Raw genomic sequence first — 25,209 nt, 5'->3', positions numbered from 1 at the left:
TACATACACCGTTTTTCTCTCTATATACAGAAAAGGACGAGGGAGACCGAGAAAAAGGTGGAAAGATTGACCAACGTGTATGTGTGTCCTACTTCAGGGTCAGTAAAACCTCGTGTTACAGGGCATTCTTTCATAGGAATGATAAGATTGGATAAAATCTACCCATGTTGTGCATGCATTGAAGAACATTGTTTCCTCCTATCAAGAAGAGGAAAACTCATGGAAATAAGCTATTGTGTTCTGACTTACTTTCTGTCCAGATAAAACTATCAACCAAGGAAAGATTGTGTGAACCAAGACTTGAGAGAGAAGAATTTATCAGGACACGAGGTACACAATAGGGTTGCCTGGAAGAGACTGACAAGAAACGCCAACCCTACTTGAATAGTAAAAGGCTGGGAGGAAGAAGGATACCCACAAAAGTTGTAACACAAATTGCACACATAATTATTCTAGGAGCCGTACATTTAAGATTCAACTTAATCCAAAGCTCAAACCATGGAATTAACAATCAGAATTCAGCATATCAGATTTTGAGATCAGTTCCGGTTGAATCCTGACTGCTGATTGGCTATCCTTTCGGTTTAAACTTTGGATTAACAGTGTGAATCCGGACATAAATACCTTTCTTTCTCGTCGAATTCTGACTGGTTTTACAATCATATTGGTTCCTTTTCTTCGAGTTCTCATGGGTTTAACGAACTTGGTCCTTGGTACAGGGCATTCTTTCATAGGAATGATAAGATTGGATAAAATGTACCCATGTTGTGCATGCATTGAAGAACATTGGACTGAATGATGGACTCAGCAGTGAAGAGTGCATTGAGCCTTTGAAATGACATTTGAACAGCCCTATATAATATTTATGTACAAAAATAAAACAGGAATCAAATAAAATTGTAGGAGTAGACATAATGAAGAACATGGAACTGAATGATGGACTCAGCAGTGAAGAGTGCGTTGAGCCTTTGAAATGACATTTGAACAGCCCAATATAATATTTATGTACAAAAATAAATCAGGAATCAAATAAAATTGTAGGAGTAGACATAATGTTAGAAAGTCCACCACTTCGATCATATTTTTCTTAGGTATATGGTCCACCATTTTACCAAGGATTTTTGGACTCAGTGATTCAAACTGGGGGGTTCTTACATGATTAAATTCAACGTGTTTTCTCTCACAGACAACTAGAAAAAATTTCAAGCAAGACCTATTTTTTCCATATTGCTCTTCTAACACATTAACAATTTTATCGTATTCAGAACGTGGTACCAGGTAGGTAGGGTATTTTGTATTTTTTATTTGTACGCGAAACCCATTAACACAATATCTGCCTGCAATAAACGTGTCCCGTTTTGGGGAATTTGGATCTAAAAAGGTAACAGTGTCAGCTTACCTTGATTCCTCTCGGCAATAGGACCTGCCGCCATTGTTGATCCTAGCGGGATGTATTTTAGAGGAAAGAAAGATTTTAGTCCTTCATGGGGATCGGAAGGTTGATAAGAATTTAAAATCTCAGAAAGTTTCAACAGCGAAACGTTAAACGTCTAACTCCAACTCCAAAACGCCGAAAATTTCACAAAAATCGAAAATACGAAAATCAAAATTTCGTACTTCAGGTGTTACAAACATGTCTATATCATCTGTATGCTATACATTGGACCAGGTTGGCCATTGGCAGTAGACCAAAGGCAGGAGGGAAGAATTTGGGTGTTACAAACATGTCTATATCATCTGTATGCTATACATTGGACCAGGTTGGCCATTGGCAGTAGACCAAAGGCAGGAGGGAAGAATTCGGTTATATATTATAACCTCTTCAGAAAAGGTCCTAGCCGAAAATGGACAAAATCGCCGGTTGTGTATGTGTTAAAAGAGACATGAACTCTTGAAACCCGTATAGTTTCTGATCCAGCAATCAGTGTTGGAATTGTTGGATCTATTTCAGCTTTTGGGGAATTTGGATCTAAAAAGGTAACAGTGTCAGCTTACCTTGATTCCTCTCGGCAATAGGACCTGCCGCCATTGTTGATCCTAACGGGATGTATTTTAGAGGAAAGAAAGATTTTAGTCCTTCATGGGGATCGGAAGGTTGGTAAGAATTTAAAATCTCAGAAAGTTTCAACAGCGAAACGTTAAACGTCTAACTCCAAAAGTCCAAACCAAAACCAAAACGCCGAAAATTTCACAAAAAAATCGAAAATACGAAAATCAAAATTTCGTACTTCAGTTTTGTTGTACGTATGAGAAGCTAGCATTGTATTAACAAAAATGTACAGAACTGTCAGGGGTTCCTAAAATGAGGTGAACGAACAATATTAACCCCTGAAAAGCAACTGGAATGGAAACTGATACCATATTGAATATTTTTTTAATAATGAAAACTAGATGAGCGTGTTTTTCGATATTTTTATAACTCAGTTGTATCTTTATTTTTTATGTTGTTAATATTTGATTTTGGGGTCAGGTGATTATGAATATCGTTGTTTTTACATAGTTTGTTGAAAATTTGTTGAATGGTTCTACCTTTACTTTCGGGCAAGTATACAATAGAAAATATTGCAATGAAGGCACTGTAACTGCTAAAAATAAAAGCCCAACCATACAAATGGATTTGATCCACATACGAAGGATAAAATTTGGTAGTCATAAAGTGAAGGCACTGTAACTGCTAAAAATAAAAGCCCAACCATACAAATGGATTTGATCCACATACGAAGGATAAAATTTGGTAGTCATAAAGTGAAAAAAGAAATGCACAAACATAAGAAGAGACGTGAAAGAATTCCTGCACTCAACAGAAAATAATTCAGGCAAGGTAATATACACGATAGAAGATATTCCAAAGCCTTGTACAAACGTGTAGCAACAAATTAATGTCATGAAAATGTACCTAGGCACTTGTATTTCATACAGAGATTGAGCAACAAGCAGCAATCCCACAATCATGAGGGTTAAGCAACACAAAATATGAGCTGTTACAAGACACACTTTCCTATTGAACATTTGACACACAAATATGATCAATATAGAACCGAAATTTTGAAACAAAGGTAGTAACATTGCGTACTGCCCTGCATTGGGATCAGAAAGCATACGTTCCACAACGTCATGCGAGTATCCTATTATCACTCCAATACCACTCATAGTGATCCCTGTTTGTATGACGAGTGAAATAATCAACACTTTCAGATAGTATGGACTGGTAAGTACTTCATTTACAGAAAGTTTCTTAGTGGATTGAGAAGTGTTGAGAAAGCTGTCTTTCAATGCCTCCAGCTCTCTATTCAGAACAAAGTCGTCCTCCGTACATCTCAGCCATTTTAATATTTCCTTGGATTTTTCTTCTTGACCAATCCGAAGTAAATGGACTGGGGATTCTGGTATGAAGAGGAGTAATACGAAGAGTAGTGCACTGGCAACTGTCGTGATCAGATTTATGTAGAAGTAGTCAAAGAAGGATCCTTCGACAATGACAAAAAAGCCACCAATAGTAATGAACACAATGATCAGGCTACCAAGATTACCCTTGTATTTATTTTCACTGATCTCGGATAGATAATTGGAGTTGTTGATCATACATCCTGTAATAAAAATAAGTAAATCCCGTTTAATTAAAGGAGAAGCGGGTAGCTAGGGAATCTGCGTGTAGGTGTATGATATTTAACATGAGATTGTACACTCTAGCATTTGAGAATTTTACATACCTACATCTAGATATTTATGTAAAATAAAATAATAATAGACTTACCTACACAACAATATTTAGGTATGTATAAGAATTTTACATACATCTTAGACATTTATGTAAAATAAAATAATAATAGACTTACCTATAAAACAATATTTAGGTATGTACATATCCGATTTTGAAAATTTGGACCGATTGCAATACTTTCTCATTACCTTGTATAGGTTCCCTATACGTAAAGGTAATAGAAAGTAAAAAACTTACCCACTATTCCAATTCCACTCAGAAATCTCGCAAATAATAATAGGTAATAACTGGTACATAAACAAGAGATCAAGTTGCTTGAAAAAAATGGCAATACTGTGAGGATAGCACTTTTCTTTCGTCCAAGATAATTTATGATCTCATTCCAGAAAAGAGCTCCTGAAAACGACAGAATACAAAAGGTTCAAAATTTATTGTTAATCGAAATGCCCAATCTAATGAAATGCACGTAGATAAGGTCACTGCGGGCTTAGCCTACAACGCCATACAGTACTGTATGGGTGTAGGATGCTGGTTGTCTCTGGTTCAAAATGCCTTTTGTCTTGAATACTTGTCATGTTCGAGTCATTTACACACATTGTGCGAATAATTTTCAGCTGTCCCGTTTTAAAATATTATAAATCATTACCTCTCGTATTTAGGTACATAATGTACGAGAAGAATCCTCCACCTCCGGCTACTCACCGAAAATTGCTCCTAGTGCAGGTACAGATCCAATCCAGGAATACAAAAGGTTCAAAATTTATTGTTAATCGAAATGCCCAATCTAATGAAATGCACGTAGATAAGGTCACTGCGGGCTTAGCCTACGACTCCATACAGTACTGTATGGGTGTGTAGGATGCTGGTTGTCTCTGGTTCAAAATGCCTTGTGTCTTGAATACTTAATTGTCATGTTCGAGTCATTTACACACATTGTGCGAATAATTTTCAGCTGTCCCGTTTTAAAATATTATAAATCATTACCTCTCGTATTTAGGTACATAATGTACGAGAAGAATCCTCCACCTCCGGCTACTCACCGAAAATTGCTCCTAGTGCAGGTACAGATCCAATCCAGGAGATTTGACTATCCGATAGCGGGCCAACAGGGCTTTGTTCTGATTTTAACAAATTCTGAACAGGAGATATCCAGCTTGCCGCTATACCATAGAATAAGTTTAAAAGGCAGACTGAAAGCAGGGACAGTAACAATGAGTTTACACTGACGGGAATCTAGTCATGTTCGAGTCATTTACACACATTGTGCGAATAATTTTCAGCTGTCCCGTTTTAAAATATTATAAATCATTACCTCTCGTATTTACATAATGTACGAGAAGAATCCTCCACCTCCGGCTACTCACCGAAAATTGCTCCTAGTGCAGGTACAGATCCAATCCAGGAGATTTGACTATCCGATAGCGGGCCAACAGGGCTTTGTTCTGATTTTAACAAATTCTGAACAGGAGATATCCAGCTTGCCGCTATACCATAGAATAAGTTTAAAAGGCAGACTGAAAGCAGGGACAGTAACAATGAGTTTACACTGACGGGAATCTACAGTACCTATGTATCAGAGAGCACGTTTTGGATTTGATCTAGAGCCCCTTAGTTCCTGTCCCAAAGGACCAAATCTGTGTTATTTTTATTCAAGTATAAATTTTTCAGGGACCTTTTCCCTGGAAGTAGGTTAGGTATATGTGTACGAGTACTTACTAGTTATTCCAACAGTGAATTGACGAATAGATGCTGTAGCCTTATTATGCATTCTGCATTGTTTTCCTTTTCAGGGGCTTTTTAAAATGAAGATATTGGAAATAAATACAAAACTTAGACTGCTACTGTTATTTAGAGTTAGGTGAGATGAAAATAAGCAGGTATCATCAGGTGCATACTCGGTCAACCCAATTAATCCTTTCGAGAGATAAGAATTGTTCCTATACGAGATGAAAATAAGCAGGTATCATCAGGTGCATACTCGGTCAACCCAATTAATCCTTTCGAGAGATAAGAATTGTTCCTATACTTATTATTTGTATACGTCACAATTATAACTTGAGTGTACAGAGTAATTGGACACATGAATAGGGTAGGTGACCTCAAATTGAATAATATACCGCGTAGATATCTGTGAGCTTGGTTTGATCACGCGACATCCAACATCGTCAGAAATCTGATTAGGTAGCTCGACAGCTGATGCTTTTGAGGAGAGAAGTGTAAGTACCTATACCTGTGTACCAACATCGTCAGAAATCTGATTAGGTAGCTCGACAGCTGATGCTTTTGAGGAGAGAAGTGTAAGTACCTATACCTGTGTATGTACGTGAATTTATAATGAATCCACTTTTGGGCCAAATTTTTATCAACTAGAAACTAGGTATCTACCGATATAGATTATTTTAGGCACCTATCTGAGGTAGGTATGTAATTATAAGAACATAATAAATTATAAACCAAATACCTATGTCCCTTTGAATGCTCAGCCAAACCCACCACATTAGATACCTCGGCACTCTGGACAAACCCCCTGGAGGTGGCTGTTTTCCTTGGATTGGAGGAGGAACATTAAAATGTTGACATACCTACACGTTAACAACATCAAACCAAATATTTCCAGTTTACTTCTTTTAAGTAGATACCTATGAGTGGGTAAAGGCCAACTCTTGAACAATAGAGGCTATAGTATAATAATGTATTACATCATGAACTTTTTGTTGGAGCCTCGCCAAAAAAAAGTAGAGCTTCTTCCAGAACTATCCTGAACTTTATACAAGTTTCGAGTTTTTTGTATGATAGATAACAGCGCTGGTTTGTGGAAAAACATTTTTTTAAAGAGGTTTGACAGAGAGAACTATTACTGCTAAGGTCTTATCGTCCCAAAAGCGCAGAAAGGAAGACAGACAGGAGAATGAAATTCTCCCCAGGCAGGAATCGAACTCACGACCTAGCACTTACAGGCAAGCATACAGAACTAACCAAAACGGGATGCGTTTTGCACCAAGACAGAAAACGATGGAACATTTTGTGTTTGGCACATTGCATACTCAAATATTACCAGGCACTTCCAAGATTATTAATTCCACCTCCGTTGTTAACAGTTCATCTGAAGTAGATACCTGAGGGTAGGGTACCTATCTACGCCTATATCTACTTGTAGGTAGCTTGATGGAAAATTACACTCAACACATCCACGTTGCTTGGTAGCTTGGTTAGAACATAAATATTTCCCAGTATAATTTATTTGGCAACACAAAGTTTACATTGGTAAATACAAGACTATGAAAAACTATTTGGTAAATACGACAAAAGACATAACTAAAGAGACATAGAGAGAAATATAAAGTACCTATCTACCTAGGTATACGGAAAAATTAAAAGAAAGATCCTAGGGTACGAAATTGATAATTAAAACAGAACATTATTAGATAGTATATATAGGTAAAATATATCATAGGTACTTTTAGTACACGTTTAGGTCAACTTTTCCGTATTTTTAGATCTTTTAGAAAATAAATTTTACAGGTAGGTACCTACTTGAATTTAGTAACCCAACTATTAACTATTTTTAGGTACTACCTACATTATACCTATCTGTTCTTCTTTATCCGTGTTTGACTAAGGAGCTACTCATTAAACTCCAAAGTAGTTTTCTACCTACCAGTAACTCTTTTCGATTGAATTTAAAAAGACAATCGTTGGAAGCATAAAAATTACTTAAAGCTAGGCAAATCAAAAACTTTCATTACAACCCTTGATTTCGATCTATACCTACTTTTGACAAACGGAGTGTGCCTGAAGGCATGTGATGTGTTCCTATCCACTCGACCCAAAACCAATCTTCTTCGTCTTCTTCTTCTTCTTTTCCTGCACCTTTTCCGAACCTTATTTGGGGTCGGCGTTACCCTCCTTTATCCTACCCCTCCGCACCCTCCTATCTAATGTCTCCTCCCTTCTCCATCCCTTTTTTCTCAAGTCTTCCTCGACTTTATCTCTCCACCTCCGTTTTGGTCTCCCTCTCTTTCTCCTCCCCAAAACCAATCGTGGTTTAAATTCGGTTCGGTTCTGTAGGGCAAAGGAAAGTACATACAAACTTTACAAAGTCTCATTATATCTCCCCAAGTGGAGAGTGCCACTCATTCAAATGACATTCGTCTTGCGTCTTCTCCTCGCGGGGTGTTTAGGGTCCTCCACATTACCTCGGGGTGGTAGTGGAGGGGGAACAGCCTGGAAGTCTCGGGGTGGGGGCTCCACAGGACCTGGTCTACTGTAGCGAGGAGGGAGAGGTGGGGGAGGGAGGGGAGGGGGCAGTTTGGACGTGGAGGAGGACCGGGAAGTGCGATAGCCATTGGAGGTGGAAGTGGCCGAGCTCAGATCCTCGAAACTGGTGCAGGTGTTCTCGGGGTTACCTGGAGACAAAAGAAACAAAGGATTTACGATCTATGCCCCATCTTACAACAGCGAGTTTACAGTGAATCCAGAGTTAAAGAAATACTGGCCTGTGTACATCAAATGGGTGATATCAAAGAAAAAAAGTGTTACCTGTCAGTGGTAAGATCGGCCATTGATGTTTGAAACTACCAGCCTCATTAAGCCCAAGCGCACTTCAGGCCAATTTCTCGTCTGGTACACCCCGGACAAAGGCCACGAGTAAGCCCCTGGTTACCTATTCGTAGACGCTTAACCCATCTTTTGGGGCAGTTCTATTTTGTCATCTGAATTTTGAAAAGTAGATAGTAGATACCTTTCTTTGGTTTGTGAATTTTCAATTTTTATAGCTTTTTGAAGTAATTGCTCGCCAATTTTAACTTCCTTGTACCTTTTGTTGCTCACACTATCACACCTATTCAGCAGTAAGTGAAGTTCCTATTGTAATTATGTACAATCAGACTGGATTTTCGAAAAACACATGAGCCTCTCATAACTCATGCATACATATTTTTCTTTCGAATGAGATTTTAGTTTGGTCATACTCGTATGATGTATCTTCAAGTAAAGTATTTACCGTTACAATGGTCTGGCTTCATTTGGTCAAACATGATACACACTCTTTTTATAAGCTCTCTGACGAATCTCACGTTCAATCATCATTCTTGTATCGTTTAACTTACATTGTCTTACGAAAAAAATAAGAAAGGAACGAAAATATCACTGTTGAATTAACACAAAAAACAGTCGAACTTAGAACTCCATTATAAAATAGATTCATTTAAAAAAATTGTGGAAATCAATCAACTTTTTCTTTTGGTTACCGAAAAGTACTTTCCATTGAAAATTTGTTTACAAACAAACCTCACTCGCGTAAAAATAAGACAATGCTCTTGAATGTGTCCACTCCAAACTTTCAGATGAATAATTTAAAAGGACTGCATTTATCTATGTCAAACGAACTGTATTTATCTAAGTCAAAAATCCACTGATTGATGATCAATTGTTACCAAAGGATAGCACAAAAAAGGTTATTGGAAGCACACATTTTAAAATCTTAAGCTTTTTCAGGAAAAAAGTCCGTCTTTGGTATGGCCACCTTGATAATTTGTAGAGTGCGCTTCTCGTAACTTTCAAAAAAGGGGAACAAAAAGGAGGAGAAAATGCTATCGATTTTCCCTTTTTGTTGCTTTTTGAGTAGAAATCCTCCTCTTGCCTCCCAAATGTCCTCCCTATCTACCGTAACTTATTATTAGTTATTTATTTCTTATAAAATAAAATTCATATCTCAATGTTATTAGGGTACGTACAAGGAAATACTAATCTTTTTAATTGTTGGATCATAAGGATCATGTATACAGTTTGGCCGTTATTCAGGGCCAAAGTTCCGCTGTTCAGGGCTCGACTTTGGAAGAAGATCAGTAAATTGATCAGATACATACCTACATAATACATAAATGCACCTAATGTACCTACTACCAAAATCCTACCTCCATTCATGTCTATTAAATGTAAGTCTGCAAGGCCAAGTCCGGATACAAGAGACTGTCGGAATACAGAACACTTCATCAACTGCAAGATTGGGGTCGACTGAGGGACTTTTCAGTCTCGACGGGGCAATTTGGACATAAAAATTTTATTCTAGCTGATTACACACGAGGGTATGACCCATTTGGCTGCCGGGAGAAAAGGGACTTTTCAGTCTCACTCGTGAGCACCATGGACAAGTTGTAGTTCATCATCATCATCATCATTCAATTCAATTCAATTCAATTTTTATTGTATTCTTCTGTATATCTTGGATACACGTATATCTGTATACTTGGATACACGAAGAAAAAACAAAGGAGTTATTCAATAATCATTATCATCATCATTACCTACAAGAGCGAATCCTTACTGACTACTGAGGTAAAAGGACTTTGCATCTTTCAACATTCCTAACCCTCTTCTTGTTGACCAAAGGAGTCGCTCGCTTGTTGTCCTAACTTTTCATTGTCCCAACGAAATACTCTTGATTTCTCAATTTCCATGAAAAGGTTCCTTTTCGAAGTCCCAAGGAAACGACAACGTCAAAGGAAGGAGACTCTTGATTTTTCGAAGTCCAAATTTTCCTTTACTTTTCAGTCTCACTCGTGAGCACCATGGACAAGTTATAGTTCATCATCATCATTCAATTCAATTCAATTTTTATTGTATTGTTCTGTATATCTTGGATACACAAAGAAAAAACAAAGGAGTTATTCAATCATCATCATTACCTACAAGAGCGAATCCTTACTGACTACTGAGGTAAAAGGACTTTTCATCTTTCAACATTCCTAATCCTCTTCTTGTTGACCAAAGGAGTCGCTCGCCTATTGTCCTAACTTTTCATTGTCCCAACGAAATACTCTTGATATCTCAATTTCCATGAAAAGGTTCCTTTCCGAAGTCCCAAGGAAATGTCAACGTCAAAGAAAGGAGACTCTTGATTTTTCAAAGTCCAAATGTTCCTTGTCAAACAAAATATGTACCAAGGAAACGTCAACTTTTCAACGTTCAAAGGAACCGTGCAGACGAGAAAAGCTTGACTTGAGCTGTTCGAATAAACTTGCCGCTTTTGACACATTGGTTTGTTCGTTCGGCTCGAGTTAAGACCGAATTCTCACGATTCAACATTCATCAGATTTCAAGACGAATTTGGATACACGAAGAACGAGAAATGGCTGTGATATACTTCTTAAGGTACGCCCCCACTGGTGTTGAATGTGTTGATCAACACTGCACCGTCCCCACTATTACTTTCAATTTTGTTGATTTGTTGACCAATAGTATTCAAACATACAGTTTTGGAGTGAATCTTGACATTAGCGTACATTATTTTGTTCTCCACTTTTGCTTTCCACATTGCAAAGGACACTGCAATTTCTGTCAAAAGATCGTGTCGTTTATTCCTGTGTCTGTAGTTCTCATGATCCGGAGACCAAAGAGAAGGTCGATTCTTCAGCATGTCAATGAATGCTATGACCTGATCCTTTGACATACTCGTAGAACTCATTTTCAAACATATTTAAAAATAACAATTTTTAATGTTTTTGACACAAAAAGCACCTATCTTATTTTTCCTAGCACATCAACACTGATGCTCTAGTACTGAATGGTGATGATAGAGTAAAAAGTTGAACGACATTGTGTAGAACCGTCCACACTAGAAAAATGTTTCCCATTCAACAAAATTTCCTTTGATCTTTACCGCCTTCGGTCGGGTTCCGTTCTACTCAACATTTTGTGGATTAACATGTTGATCAACACGTCCACACTACAGGCAACATTGTTGCTCAACATGTTGATCAACACATCCACACTACAGGCAACATTCAACACCAGTGGGGACGCACCTTTAGTGTTTCAAGTCGTTTCATGTGTACCTATCTAATCTCTGAGTTGGTAAAAAAAAACAACTTTTGCAAAATTTACACCAAGATCATCTTCAAGGAAATTCGCCAATGGATATACCTATCATTACCAGACATTCAATGTTGGCAACCATGAGAAAGAGTTCAAGTTGGGTTACCGCTGTTTTCTCCTATCAAGAAGAGGAAAACTCATGGAAATAAGCTATTGTGTTCTGACTTACTTTCTGTCCAGATAACCAACGTGTATGTGTGTCCTACTTCAGGGTCAGTAAAACCTCGTGTTACAGGGCATTCTTTCATAGGAATGATAAGATTGGATAAAACGTACCCATGTTGTGCATGCATTGAAGAACATGGAACTGAATGATGGACTCAGCAGTGAAGAGTGCGTTGAGCCTTTGAAATGACATTTGAACAGCCCAATATAATATTTATGTACAAAAATAAATCAGGAATCAAATAAAATTGTAGGAGTAGACATAATATTAGAAAGTCCACCACTTCGATCATATTTTTCTTAGGTATATGGTCCACCATTTTACCAAGGATTTTTGGACTCAGTCATTCAAACTGGGGGGTTCTTACATGATTAAATTCAACGTGTTCTCTCTCACAGACAACTAGAAAAAATTTCAAGCAAGACCTATTTTTTCCATATTGCTCTTCTAACACATTAACAATTTTATCGTATTCAGAACGTGGTACCAGGTAGGTAGGGTATTTTGTAGTTTTTATTTGTACGCAAAACCTATTAACACAATATCTGCCTGCAATAAACGTGTCCCCCCTTCGTAGAAAATAATGCTTTAATTGCCATTTTAATATCTGAATCGTGGTACAAAAAGTGTTCGGAAGTTGTTTTTTATCAGCTGGTGCTTTAACTTGGGAACTGTGAAATTATCAAGTTTTTTGCTCGAAAGTCAAATGTGCCTGATAAACGATTTTTGTTTTTTATCAGCTGGTGCTTTAACTTGGGAACTGTGAAATTATCAAGTTTTTTGCTCGAAAGTCAATTGTGCCTGATAAACGATTGCAATGCATTCTGCAGTTTTCTCTTATCATGATCATAACTTTTATCAAGAGGAACTAGAATTTTAGGATACCAGATTCAACAGGCAGAACAGGATGAGTTAAATAGAGAACCAAAAGACATTTGCCATGTGATCATAAAGTGATGTTTGCGATTAAAATTAAAAGATGATTATTATATACCGTTTCTGTCATTGTTGATTTGGAGATTTTGAAGTTATCATTATCAGGGGGAAAGCGAGTAAAGGCTGAAAAATGATCTCTGGGGAAGGTGGCTAATTTTACCATAGTCATGCTTCTAAGAAATTTAGTAATCCACAACCGTCATTTACAAACGAATAAATTAAACATGAAAGAACCAAATACACAGCCCATGTCCGACGAAGCAAAGAAGCCCACTTTTTCGTACAGAGCTCATCCTAAACCTCAATAGTTCAAATTAAGGCCTTAAACTTCTTGGATTATTATTATTACCAAACTTAATTCATCCCCCCGTAAAAGTTTCCTCGACATGCCAACAATTAGACGGTTACAAAAGTTCATATCCATAATGCTGTTGGCATTGTGGAACTTTTAGTCTAAGCCAACAGTATAAATAAGGTACATTAAATAAATAAATATACATACCACATCAAAGGCATTTTAAGACTGTTAAGTCTAAGCCAACAGTATAAATAAGGTACATTAAATAAATAAATATACATACCACATCAAAGGCATTTCTTTCGTGTTAAGACTCTAAGCCAACAGTATAAATAAGGTACATTAAATAAATAAATATACATACCACATCAAAGGCATTTCTTTCGTGTTAAGACTGTTAAGTGTTAAGGCATCCATCGACATGGCTGTCATGGAAACAGCACAACACTGCTGGTCTCCATAGGAAAGCACTATCAACTATCAGTATTTTAACACAACCCAATGTATGGGCACTCAGAAAGCACTGACTTGGAACACGGAGGAAGTTTTCTACAATCGCACTGGGAACAAGATAAGAACTTTGACCACCGGCTGAGAACTTCGTAAGTTAAGAAGTTCCTGTCTCCTTTTCCTGTCGATAGGTGTGGGAAAATGAGGGTTTGAATTGTGAAGACTGTTTGTTTGTTTTATCAGAAGACTTCGATACGGTTGGGTTTCGGATGGTGGAATTTACGTGAAGATAAGATGTTTTATACTTGTTTTACTTAGGGTACTTTCCTGTCTCCTTTTCCTGTCGATAGGTGTGGGAAAATGAGGGTTTGAATTGTGAAGACTGTTTGTTTGTTTTATCAGAAGACTTCGAAACGGTTGGGTTTCGGATGGTGGAATTTACGTAAAGATAAGATGTTTTATACTCTTGTTTTACTTAGGGTACCTCAAAAAAATGGTATTGAACACGACAAAACTTCATCTTTAAGTGGATATTTTTTGGACCACACAAGGGACTAGGAACCTGGAAATAATCGGGACTTATGGGATCGAATTTTTTATTGAGATCAGGAGCACACTACAATTTTTCCCCACTTCAATTTTAATTTTCAAAGGTATGAGAAATATGCTGAGAAGCAACATCGTCTGGACGTTAAACTGAAAAAAGATTTGGATTTCATCAATGCCAGATACGCAGAGGCTGAGGTGTTATACCGAAGGAGAATGAAGGTAGGTAGACACAGGAAAACCAGTCGTTCCGAGAACGCACTTTATCTGTTTAGGATAAAATTCGGCCCGGTGGGAATCGAACCCGCGACCTAACGCTTACAGGGCAGACGCTCTCAGCCCAGAAGGAGGAGGTGGGGGGAGTCCCATTATATTGATAGGGGGAGGAGGAGGAGGGAGAGGAGCAGGGGGAGGTGCGTCTGCAAACAGCTGATGAGGTCTATCAGCTTGGGACAGAGGATTCTGAGCAGCTAGCAACCTCTCGGCTGCAGAACCATGCCGGTCTCCCTTGCTGTCCTTCTTGAATGCATAGGATACCGAGATAGGACGATTACATAGGTATTGCCCATGCATGGCATCAATGGAGGCGTCAGATGCCTCAAAACTGGCGTAGTTGATGAAGGCAAAACCTTTTGAGTTACCAGTGTCAGGATCCCTCATGATCTGTAAGATGAGATAGAAGAGTAAAAGTAGGTACATATTTACAATTTTTACTTTCCTTATCCTATAGGAAGGAAAGTATTGTAACCGGGTCAAATTTTCGATTTACGATCAATGACAGTCTACACGCCTGCAGAACGAGCGTTGGAAAATGCCAAGAAAACCTATCAAGAGCAGCTCGAGAAAATCAGGAGGAAATCAACAAAGCAGACAGGTAACTAATATATTCCATTATTCCACCGGTTAGTTAGATGGAAGAGCTCACTATAAGCGAGAATCCTGCCTTTAAAGGCTAAAAAAACTATTAAATTTTCAGTAATTGAAAACAGGTACTCACACACTTTTATTAGAAGAATTCGGCAAATAATAATAACAATACCTAAATAAACTCTTTATTGTTAAAATTCAAAGAAACAAGTTTAACAAAAAGCAGTATCCTATTTTCATCCAAAATAGATGACAGTACCAAGTTTCAAGTCAATTAATCCAGTAAAAGTGCTTCAGGATTTCTCAAATTGTTCCGTACACATCAATCGTACTCACACACTTTTATTAGAAGAATTCGGCAAATAATAATAACAATACCTAAATAAACTCTTTATTGTTAAAATTCAAAGAAACAAATTTTACAAAAGGCAGCATCCTATTTTCATCCAAAATAGATGACAGTACCAAGTTTCATGTCAATTAATCCAGTAAAAGTGATTCAGGATTTCTCAAATTGTTCCGTACACATCAATCCCTAAAAGTGCCTCAAAACTGAAGTATTTCTCACAAAATCGATCCCTTTTTGCGATTCTCATTTTCCGAGTTAACGATTTTCCAGATCATCCCCAATGAATCCACCTCTATTGTTGATCTATCGTACCGTAATATTACCGATCTGAACTCAGCCGCCCTAAAAGTGCCTCAAAACTGAAGTATTTCTCACAAAATCGATCCCTTTTTGCGATTCTCATTTTCCGAGTTAACGATTTTCCAGATTATCCCCAATGAATCCACCTCTATTGTTGATCTATCGTACCGTAATATTACCGATCTGAAGTCAGCCGCTCAAATCAAGCCTCGCAAATGTTACAATGCTGCTAGACAGAACAAGGAGAGTTCTAAATATGAGGCGAAAACGATCAAATTGAGTAACAATCTTCTGACTGGATTGACTGGAGTAGAAGTGTTCATACAGGAGGTAAATAAGAAACAATCTCCTGACTGAATTGACTGGGGTAGAAGCATTTACACAGGAGGCAATAGAGAACTTTTCCGATGTTCAGACCCTATAACTATGTATAACGGAAACGATGTAGGTAAATAATGTTACAATGCTGCTAGACAGAACAAGGAGAGTTCTAAATATGAGGCGAAAACGATCAAATTGAGTAACAATCTTCTGACTGGATTGACTGGAGTAGAAGTGTTCATACAGGAGGTAAATAAGAAACAATCTCCTGACTGAATTGACTGGGGTAGAAGCATTTACACAGGAGGCAGTAGAAAATTTTTCCGATGTTCAGACCCTATAGCTATGTATAACACAAACGATGTAGGTAAATATGGACACCCTCATGATCATGATCAAGGATCGTGCTTTTAGATTTAGTAAAACAAATATGTACAGATAAAAAACGAAAATTTGGTATTTAACGAAGCGACTTTTAAAGTTAAGGAAACTGAAACTCTCCAAATAGGTGGAATTGAAGGACACTTGTAAATTTAAAATATCCCAAGTCCCAAAACTATTCTTTTCAATGCCTAGAGAGGTTACCAAAGTAATTTGAGATTTTTACATTTTTTATGCAATCAGAAATTGACCATTTTTATAACAAGTTACTATAAAACCCCCCCCCCCCAAAGTCATACCTAAAACCCCCCAAAAAAGTACTTTTCATTACCATCGGAGTAACGGTTAACTGTATTTTGACCTCATTTTGGTCGTTTTCGACCGCTTTTTGGCGATTTTTAGCTCTACTGACTAAACGGTAAGAGATATTGCAAAAGTTATAAGAGAAGCCGCCAAAATCATATCTAAGATACCTAGCTAAGCATAATTTAATAGGTTAAGGAAAGTCGTGTGATGTTCACACCAGATTTTTTTATTATTATTATTTATTTTATTGAGTGAATAGGTACTGATAATAGTGCTTATTTATACTGCTTGATTGGGACTAAAGAATCCCTTTCACCCTGCAGTAGACTACCATCATAAAGAGACCCTTTAACAAAGCAGTAGGAGCGGCTGAAAAAGCTCTTTCTGCTTCAACGGATGTAGGAGGAATGGATAGAAATACAAGATTTGCAAGACCAATATCATCCTTTCAAGTCAGGAGAACAAAAGAAACACTACTTGAAACCAGACTACCTGTAGTCAGAAAAATCAAGGTGCCTGTAGAGTTCATAAAAAAAGGGTTATTCGACCTATTTTAAACCTTTTCTTTGTGGTATTTTTATCTTAATTCATGGATCCATTAATTCCGAAAAATCCCGCAAATCCCGCAAATCCAGCAGCTAAAAAATGCGGGATTGCGGGATTGGAAAAAGGTGCGGGATCCCGCGGGATTGCGGGATCCCGCATTGCAATCCCTACTAATACTATACCTTGGGTGTTTGTAGAATGACACCAAATGCAGAGAATGTGTCATAGAGAAGTTTCTCATCCACTTCAGGATCCAGATTACCAATGAAAATGTTTGCACCCACATCCAAATTCTTCTGATGGGATGATGCCTGCAAGAATAAAAATTCAAACATTACAAAAAGTTTCTAGTTAAATAATCGTTAATGAATGGTGTTTTGCTCAATTAGGTGGTTTGGACATGTAGAGAGAAGAGACAATGAGTATGTAGGAAAGAGAGTAGAGGGTTTAGATATAGGCTTCTTTTCAATGCCTAGAGAGGTTACCAAAGTAATTTGAGATTTTTACATTTTTTATGCAATCAGAAATTGACCATTTTTATAACAATGAAACACTCTCCTTTGTGTTTTAGATCCTGGCCAGTCCATCTAACCTTACATGGTTGGACTTATCTTTCAACCAGTTACAACGCCTAAACGGAACTCTCTCTCCTTCAGCCTCCCTTACCATTCTGTATCTTCATGGCAACAAACTCCAATCACTTTCTGATATACTGAATACTCTCTTGTAAGTAAGGCAAAGTCGTACTTACCTTATTTTCATAAGCATTTGTGAGTTTTGTAAATATTTTGCCTCTTGTAGGAAGGTGATATGTACTCTCTTGAAAAAAAATAAAAAAAAAAAATAAAAAAAATGGAAATTCGTGTTTGTCTTTTGTTTTGGTAGATGTTTGGATTTTACCATATTCTTTTAGCTCTAATTTCTTGTAAAAAAAAGCTTACCTTTTGTTTCCGATGAGCATTTGTAATTTTTGTACTTAACCAGATGAGAGTTTTTGTAAAAAAAAAAGAAGAAAGAAAATGCCTCTTGTAGATACTCATACGAATACTTTCGTCTAAGTACTCGTACATAATGGAAATTCGTGCTTACCTCATGTTTTCGGTAAGTTCAAGTTTCGTTAATCTCGTGCAGAGTATTTTAACACTTCTGTCGAGTATTTACTTTCATCATTGAATATTTGTACCATTATTTCAGACCCCTCCAGAAGCTGACTCATCTAAAAAAAAAAAAAAAAAAAAAAAAAAAAAAAAAAAAAAAAAAAAATGCCTCTTGTAGATAAGATACTCATACGAGTACTTTCATCTAAGTACTCGTACATAATGGAAATTCGTACTTACCTCATGTTTTCGGTAAGTTCAAGTTTATTTTAACATTTCTGTCAAGTATTTACTTTCATCATTGAATATTTGTACCATTATTTCAGACCCCTCCAGAAGCTTACTCATCTAACTCTAAGCGGTAACCCTCTGGAAGCTATCAACCCCCAATACAAGTCCAAAGTTATCACCACCCTCCAAACTGTAACTCATTTGGACTTTGCCTTGGTCACCAAATGGGAGAGACAAGTGGCACTCGATAGGAAACGGTGTGTAACCGTTGCCAAACAAACGTTAAAACGGAAACCTATCAAACATTATTTTATTTAGAAATTGTGTCCTTTTTTTTTACTTTTTATTGTTATTTTTAAGATTTTAAAAGGAAAATATTGTACCTTAGAACCGCTTTCGCATCACGCCTATTCAAAAATGGAAATTTCGTCATCACTTATTATTAGGGCCGGAAAAAACATTAGCCGTTCCGCGAACGAATATTATCCGTTCAGGATAAAATCTGCCCCGGGCGGAAATCGAACCCGCGGCCTAGCGCTTACAACGGAGACGCGCTACCAACCAAGTTAACTAGGCTGGCTTAAATTTTAAGAAATAAAGAAAATAATTAATATTTATAAAAATATTTGACATGACTGCATCACTACAGTGTTTTTATTCACACAAGAATCTAGTCAATATTATCTAACCCAAACATTAGAAACAAATCGTGAATTTTTCATCCACTGGACATTTTGTGACTTCGAACGTACATATACCGTTTTTCTCTCTAGGTATGTACAGAAAAGGGCGAGGGAGACCGAGAAAAAGGTGGAAAGATTGTGTGAACCAAGACTTGAGAGAGAAGAATTTATCAGGACACGAGGTACACAATAGGGTTGCCTGGAAGAGACTGACAAGGAACGCCGACCCTACTTGAATAGTAAAAGGCTGAGAGGAAGAAGGATACCCACAAAAGTTGTAACACAAATTGCACACATAATTATTCTAGGAACCATACATTTAAGATTCAACTTAATCCAAAGCTCAAACCATGGAATTAACAATTAGAATTCAGCATTTCAGATTTTGAGATCAGTTCCGGGTGAATCCTGACTATTCCTGACTGCTGATTGGCTATCCTTTCGGTTTAAACTTTGGATTAACAGTGTGAATCCGGGCATAAATACCTTTCTTTCTCGCCGAATTCTGACTGGTTTTACAATCATATTGGTTCCTTTTCTTCGAGTTCTCATGGGTTTAACGAACTTGGTCCTTGATTTAACGAACTGAATCCTTGGTTTAACGAACTGGAACGAACCCGCGGCCTAGCGCTTACAACGGAAATAAAGAAAATAATTAATATTTATAAAAATATTTGACATGACTGCATCACTACAGTCTTTTTATTCACACAAAAATTTAGTCAATATTATCTAACTCAAACATTAGAAACAAATCATGAATTTTTCATCCACTGGACATTTTGTGACTTCGAACGTACATAAACCGTTTTTCTCTCTATGTACAGAAAAGGGCGAGGGAGACCGAGAAAAAGGTGGAAAGATTGTGTGAACCGAGACTTGAGAGAGAAGAATTTATCAGGACACGAGGTACACAATAGGGTTTGCCTGGAAGAGACTGACAAGAAACGCCGACCCTACTTGAATAGTAAAAGGCTAGGAGGAAGAAGGATACCCACAAAAGTTGTAACACAAATTGCACACATAATTATTCTAGGAACCGTACATTTAAGATTCAACTTAATCCAAAGCTCAAACCATGGAATTAACAATCAGAATTCAGCATTTCAGATTTTGAGGTCAGCTCCGGTTGAATCCTGACTGCTGATTGGCTATCCTTTCGGTTTAAACTTTGGATTAACAGTGTCAATCCGGACATAAATACCTTTCTTTCTCGTCGAATTCTGACTGGTTTTACAATCATATTGGTTCCTTTTCTTCGAATTTTCATTGGTTTAACGAACTTGATCCTTGATTTAACGAACTGGATCCTTGGTTTAACGAACTGGATCCTTGGTTTAACGAACTTGATCCTTGGTTTAACGAACTTGATCCTTGGTTTAACAAACTCCATCCTTGGTTTAATGATCATACCGATCATAGCTGTCTCCATCCTCGTCATACTCTTGTTCATCATACTCCTCTCCCTCATAATCTCTATCGTAGTCCCCTCTGTCTCTCTCGTTATAGTTGCCTCTATTGTTATAGTTAGGGGGAGGTGGTGGCATAGGAGGGAACGGGTAGTTTGGACCCCCTCTACCTGGCGGGGGTGGTCGCCAGCCGGGTGGTGGGCCACCTGAAAAAATAAATAATTATCATTAATAGAAGAAAAAAATGTCTGGCTGGGGGATGCTAAACAGGGAGTAGACCAGCTTAGTCTGGCTGAGGGACTGTAAACAAGGAGTACTTATACCAGCCTGGATTTCCCTTCCTAAAGACATGGCAAAGGTTGAGTGCGAAGGGCATCCACTCGTAAAATTTGTGGCCAAAACCAAATGTCAGCTCAAAGCAATCACCCTAGTTAGGGCTGATTGAGAGGCTGACGAAAAACGCTGACCCCGAAGAAAAAGAAGACGGATAATAATAATCTAACAAAATAGGTCCCGATCTTATTGTTCCAAAATCGAAGAGAGGAGGACAGGAGAGGAGAAAACCAGTCGTTCCGAGAACGCACTTTATCTGTTTAGGATAAAATTCGGCCCGGTGGGAATCGAACCCGCGACCTAACGCTTACAGGACAGACGCTCTCTAAGATATTTATTGTTTCAACACCACCACTCACCTTGCATGTTGTTCCCATAATTCCCCCCAAAGTGGGGTGGTGGAGGGCCATAGTTCTGCTGCCAGGGTGGGGGCATCATATGAGGCCCACCCATCATGTGTGGGGGCATCATACCAGGAGGGGGCCCCATCATCCCCGGGGGGCCTGGGGGCGGGGGCATGTTCTGTTGTTGAGGAGGCAGTGGAGGCTGACCAGACTTGCCTGGCTGGTTTTGCTGTGAGAGAGTGAGAGAAAAGATTTATTTATTTGATCTTAAATATCCTTAGCAATTGGGATAGTTTACAAAGATGTGTAAAGGGGAGAAGAAAGAAAGATGAGTTTGTTATTAGATTTTTTTCCAATAAAGGGAACAAGTGATGTTTTATCGTCCCGAAATCGATGAGAGAAGAGGATAGCAGAAAGCCAGCTATTCCGAGAACGGACCCTATCTGTTCAAGACGGGGACATTGAACCCGCGACCTGGCGTTTAGAAGGCAGGAGTTCTACCCTTCAAGCTTAGCTAAGGTGGCCTTCTACATAAGTTGACCTATTTTATCACACCTCATTTCCTTGCTGAAATATTTCCAATCGAAATGAGAGTTCACTGCGTAGACTCTACCTATAGGAAGGAAAATATTGTAATCGGGTCAAATTTTCGATGGTCAGTTTTTAGTGCCAAAACGCGTTTTGAGGTCCCTAGAGCCTAGTCCAAATGAAAATGTTTGCACCCACATCCAAATTCTTCTGATGGGATGATGCCTGCAAGAATAAAAATTCAAACATTACAAAAAGTTTCTAGGTAAATAATCGTTAATGAATGGTGTTTTGCTCAATTAGGTGGTTTGGACATGTAGAGAGAAGAGACAAAGAGTATGTAGGAAAGAGAGTAGAGGGTTTAGATATAGGGGGTAAAAGGAGAATCCCTTCTCCTTTTACCCCAAAAATGAGATGGAGAGACAAAGTATAGGTTAGATGGAAATGGAGGAGTAGAATATGAGATGGAAATGCCAACCCTAAATAAAATTGGGATAGGGTAGAATATCTAATACTTCTATACGTTATGGATAACGTGTAGAATAACCATGATGTTTGCCAACCTCCGGAACGGAGACGGCACCTCAAGAAGAAAGAAGAAGAAGAAGAAGAAGAAGAAGAAGAAGAAGAAGAAGAAGAAGAAGAAGAAGAAGAAGAAGAAGAAGAAAGAAGAAAGAAAGAAGGAAGAAGAAGAAGAAGAAGAAGAAGAAGAAGAAGAAGAAGAAGAAGAATGGAGTTTTGCTCATTTCAGTATTTCTTTAATCTCTCACCTTATTAACTCTGATCGGTTTGCCATACAGCTTGATCATGTTCATAATCTTGATGGCATAATCAGCATCTTCCGAGACAAAGTATAGGTTAGATGGAAATGGAGGAGTAGAATATGAGATGGAAATGCCAACCCTAAATAAAATTGGGATAGGGTAGAATAAAAGAAGAAGAAGATGATGAATGGAGTTTTGCTCATTTCAGTATTTCTTTAATCCCTCACCTTATTGACTCTGATCGGTTTGCCATACAGCTTGATCATGTTCATAATCTTGATGGCATAATCAGCATCTTCTGTATGTACGTTGTACGTACGCGATTGCCGTTAGATACGTACAAGCTAGCTTATAAATCTTAAGAAATTATTGTAACGTTTTACCTACTAGGTACCTACATAAATATCTACTCTAAAATTCCGATGTTACCGTTCAAAAATATTAATAATAATTGTCGATTGCTAGTGAAATACCCTGTATTAACATGATGGGTAAGTAATGTAAGTATACCTAATGGTGTGAATGTACTCAAAGTAAGTGGTCGTAAAATACCGTTGTATGCCTACAGATTATTAGACTACATGGTCAAATATACCCATATAGTCAGTATATAGTTAATCATTATAATCACTATAGAGAGGAGCTACCTAATGGTGTGAATGTACTCAAAGTAAGTGGTCGTAAAATACCGTTGTATGCCTACAGATTATTAGACTACATGGTCAAATATACTCATATAGTCAGTATATAGTTAATCATTATAATCACTATAGAAAAAGTTTCTAAAAAACCCCCCCCCCCCCCAAAGTCATACCTAAAACCCCCCCAAAAAAAAGTACTTTTCATTACCATTGGAGTAACGGTTAGCTGTATTTTGACCTCATTTTGGCGATTTTTAGCTCTACTGACTAAAACGGTTAGAGATATTGCAAAAGTTATAAGAGAAGCCGCCAAAATCATATCTAAGATATAAGCATAATTTAATAGGATAAGGAAATTTGTGTGATGTTCACACCAGATTTTTTTTTATTATTATTATTATTATTTTATTTTATTGAGTGAATAGGTACTGATAATAGTGCTTATTTATACTGCTTGATTGGGATTAAAGAATCCCTTTCACCCTGCAGTAGACTACTACCATAAAGAGACCCTTTAACAAAGCAGTAGGCTAATACTATACCTTGGGTGTTTGTAGAATGACACCAAATGCAGAGAATGTGTCATAGAGAAGTTTCTCGTCCACTTCAGGATCCAGATTACCAATGAAAATGTTTGCACCCACATCCAAATTCTTCTGATGGGATGATGCCTGCAAGAATAAAAATTCAAACATTACAAAAAGTTTCTAGGTAAATAATCGTTAATGAATGGTGTTTTGCTCAATTAGGTGGTTTGGACATGTAGAGAGAAGAGACAAAGAGTATGTAGGAAAGAGAGTAGAGGGTTTAGATATAGGGGGTAAAAGGAGAATCCCTTCTCCTTTTACCCCAAAAATGAGATGGAGAGACAAAGTATAGGTTAGATGGAAATGGAGGAGTAGAATATGAGATGGAAATGCCAACCCTAAATAAAATTGGGATAGGGTAGAATAGAAGAAGAAGAAGAAGAAGAAGAAGAAGAAGAAGAAGAAGAAGAAGAAGAAGAAGAAGAAGAAGAAGAAGAAGAAGAAGAAGAAAGAAGAAAGAAAGAAGGAAGAAGAAGAAGAAGAAGAAGAAGAAGAAGAAGAAGAAGAAGAAGAATGGAGTTTTGCTCATTTCAGTATTTCTTTAATCTCTCACCTTATTAACTCTGATCGGTTTGCCATACAGCTTGATCATGTTCATAATCTTGATGGCATAATCAGCATCTTCCTCTCCCATGAACTCGATGAATCCATAACCCTGATGTGTCTGAGTTACTCTATCCTTGGGCATGTGAACATTCACTGTAATAATGACAAGCCATGTATTAGTAACAACAATAATTGATAGAATTAAAAGTAGGTATGTTTTGCAGTTTAGATAAAGACGTTAGGAAATTCATCAACACATAATATGTTTTATACCTGGGAAAAATAATCTTCAGTACTGTGCTTCAATACTGATAACACCATAAGATAGAGAGATATTAGGTAGCTTACCCACAGGCCCAGACTGAACAAATAACTCCAAGCCATGTATTAGTAACAACAATAATTGATAGAATTAAAAGTAGGTATGTTTTGCAGTTTAGATAAAGACGTTAGGAAATTCATCAATACATAATATGTTTTATACCTGGGAAAAATAATCTTCAGTACTGTGCTTCAAGACTGATAACACCATAAGATAGAGAGATATTAGGTAGCTTACCCACAGGCCCAGACTGAACAAATAACTCCCACATCAGTGTTTCTGACACCTTATCATCCAAGCCTCCAACATAGATAGTGGCATCTGAAAAAGAGTGAAATAAAATATGAATGCTAATGATTTCTGGCTCAGAAAATTCAACTACTCAAGACAGGATAGGAGAAAGCCAGCCGTTCCGAGAACGAACGTTATCCCATCAGGATAAAATCCGCCCCGGGCAGGAATCGAACCCGCGGCCTAGCGCTTACAAGGCAGAAGCACTACCAACTAAGCTAACTAGGCTGGCTGTTATGATCCTGTTTTAGGGTAAGTGCATCATGCAAGATGAGTGGCTATACCACAGCATCTTAGGCTACAAATAACTCCCACATCAGTGTTTCCGACACCTTATCATCCAAGCCTCCAACATAGATAGTGGCATCTGA

The 25,209-nt window shown here is 37.7% G+C and overlaps 5 protein-coding genes and 1 long non-coding RNA gene across 7 annotated transcripts; 1 reads left to right on the top strand and 5 right to left on the bottom strand.

Annotated features, from left to right (window-relative positions):
* Positions 1–344: 344 nt before the first annotated feature.
* LOC103505454 (multiple organellar RNA editing factor 8, chloroplastic/mitochondrial) lies at positions 345–21,385 on the bottom strand. 2 transcript variants are annotated; one of them, XR_003390449.1, is made up of 3 exons: positions 21,175–21,385; positions 20,384–20,688; positions 345–709 (listed from the first exon to the last, which is right to left on the bottom strand). XR_003390449.1 is itself a non-coding variant. In XM_008469783.3 (2 exons), the coding sequence occupies exons 1-2, from the start codon at positions 21,332–21,334 to the stop codon at positions 20,474–20,476; spliced, it is 375 nt and encodes a 124-aa protein (XP_008468005.1). In that variant the 5' UTR covers positions 21,335–21,385; the 3' UTR covers positions 19,999–20,473. The 2 variants fall into 2 exon arrangements, 1 of the variants encoding a protein (XP_008468005.1); XM_008469783.3 differs by lacking the exon at positions 345–709 and having other exon boundaries at positions 19,999–20,688.
* Positions 2,650–5,635, bottom strand: LOC113465873 (facilitated trehalose transporter Tret1-2 homolog). The gene is made up of 4 exons (XM_026820796.1): positions 5,438–5,635; positions 5,086–5,235; positions 3,959–4,117; positions 2,650–3,587 (listed from the first exon to the last, which is right to left on the bottom strand). Exons 1-4 carry the CDS (start codon positions 5,487–5,489, stop codon positions 2,650–2,652), a joined length of 1,299 nt encoding a protein of 432 aa, XP_026676597.1. The 5' UTR covers positions 5,490–5,635.
* Positions 14,311–25,209, bottom strand: LOC103505467 (splicing factor 3B subunit 4). Its single transcript, XM_026820795.1, has 5 exons — positions 25,154–25,209; positions 24,785–24,816; positions 24,233–24,378; positions 23,635–23,763; positions 14,311–14,655 (listed from the first exon to the last, which is right to left on the bottom strand). Coding segments are annotated over exons 1-5 (654 nt in total). The 5' UTR covers positions 25,156–25,209.
* On the top strand, positions 14,765–18,906 carry LOC113465877 (leucine-rich repeat-containing protein 51-like). The gene is made up of 4 exons (XM_026820805.1): positions 14,765–14,866; positions 15,635–15,838; positions 17,634–17,788; positions 18,486–18,906. Exons 1-4 carry the CDS (start codon positions 14,804–14,806, stop codon positions 18,706–18,708), a joined length of 645 nt encoding a protein of 214 aa, XP_026676606.1. The 5' UTR covers positions 14,765–14,803; the 3' UTR covers positions 18,709–18,906.
* On the bottom strand, positions 19,123–20,477 carry LOC103505453. The gene is made up of 2 exons (XM_008469782.2): positions 20,383–20,477; positions 19,123–19,685 (listed from the first exon to the last, which is right to left on the bottom strand). Exons 1-2 carry the CDS (start codon positions 20,464–20,466, stop codon positions 19,452–19,454), a joined length of 318 nt encoding a protein of 105 aa, XP_008468004.1. The 5' UTR covers positions 20,467–20,477; the 3' UTR covers positions 19,123–19,451.
* LOC113465878 lies at positions 21,875–22,530 on the bottom strand. Its single transcript, XR_003390450.1, has 2 exons — positions 22,458–22,530; positions 21,875–21,912 (listed from the first exon to the last, which is right to left on the bottom strand). It is a non-coding gene; the product is annotated as an uncharacterized LOC113465878 (long non-coding RNA).

Source organism: Diaphorina citri, unplaced genomic scaffold, assembly GCF_000475195.1.
Source record: "Diaphorina citri unplaced genomic scaffold, Diaci psyllid genome assembly version 1.1 scaffold176, whole genome shotgun sequence".
Lineage (NCBI taxonomy): Eukaryota > Metazoa > Arthropoda > Insecta > Hemiptera > Psyllidae > Diaphorina > Diaphorina citri.
This window is presented reverse-complemented; position numbering and strand designations above follow the sequence as displayed.

Coding starts and splice junctions, on each gene's coding strand:
- LOC113465877 (XM_026820805.1), top strand. CDS start 14,804: ATGCCAAGAAAACCTATCAAGAGCAGCTCGAGAAAATCAGGAGGAAAT. Junction 14,867..15,634: donor GAAATCAACAAAGCAGACAG/GTAACTAATATA, acceptor ACGATTTTCCAG/ATTATCCCCAATGAATCCAC. Junction 15,839..17,633: donor TAGAAGTGTTCATACAGGAG/GTAAATAAGAAA, acceptor TTTGTGTTTTAG/ATCCTGGCCAGTCCATCTAA.
- LOC113465873 (XM_026820796.1), bottom strand. CDS start 5,489: ATGCATAATAAGGCTACAGCATCTATTCGTCAATTCACTGTTGGAATA. Junction 4,118..5,085: donor TGCACTAGGAGCAATTTTCG/GTGAGTAGCCGG, acceptor TGTCGTTTTCAG/GAGCTCTTTTCTGGAATGAG. Junction 3,588..3,958: donor GAGTGGAATTGGAATAGTGG/GTAAGTTTTTTA, acceptor TTTTTATTACAG/GATGTATGATCAACAACTCC.
- LOC103505453 (XM_008469782.2), bottom strand. CDS start 20,466: ATGGAGTTTGTTAAACCAAGGATCAAGTTCGTTAAACCAAGGATCAAG. Junction 19,686..20,382: donor TCCAGTTCGTTAAACCAAGG/ATCCAGTTCGTT, acceptor GCCGCGGGTTCG/TTCCAGTTCGTTAAACCAAG.
- LOC103505467 (XM_026820795.1), bottom strand. Junction 23,764..24,232: donor AACCGATCAGAGTTAATAAG/GTGAGAGATTAA, acceptor TTATTCTTGCAG/GCATCATCCCATCAGAAGAA. Junction 14,656..23,634: donor TCATTCTACAAACACCCAAG/GTATAGTATTAG, acceptor CTCATCTTACAG/ATCATGAGGGATCCTGACAC.
- LOC103505454 (XM_008469783.3), bottom strand. CDS start 21,334: ATGCCCCCGCCCCCAGGCCCCCCGGGGATGATGGGGCCCCCTCCTGGT. Junction 20,689..21,174: donor TTATGGGAACAACATGCAAG/GTGAGTGGTGGT, acceptor TTATTTTTTCAG/GTGGCCCACCACCCGGCTGG.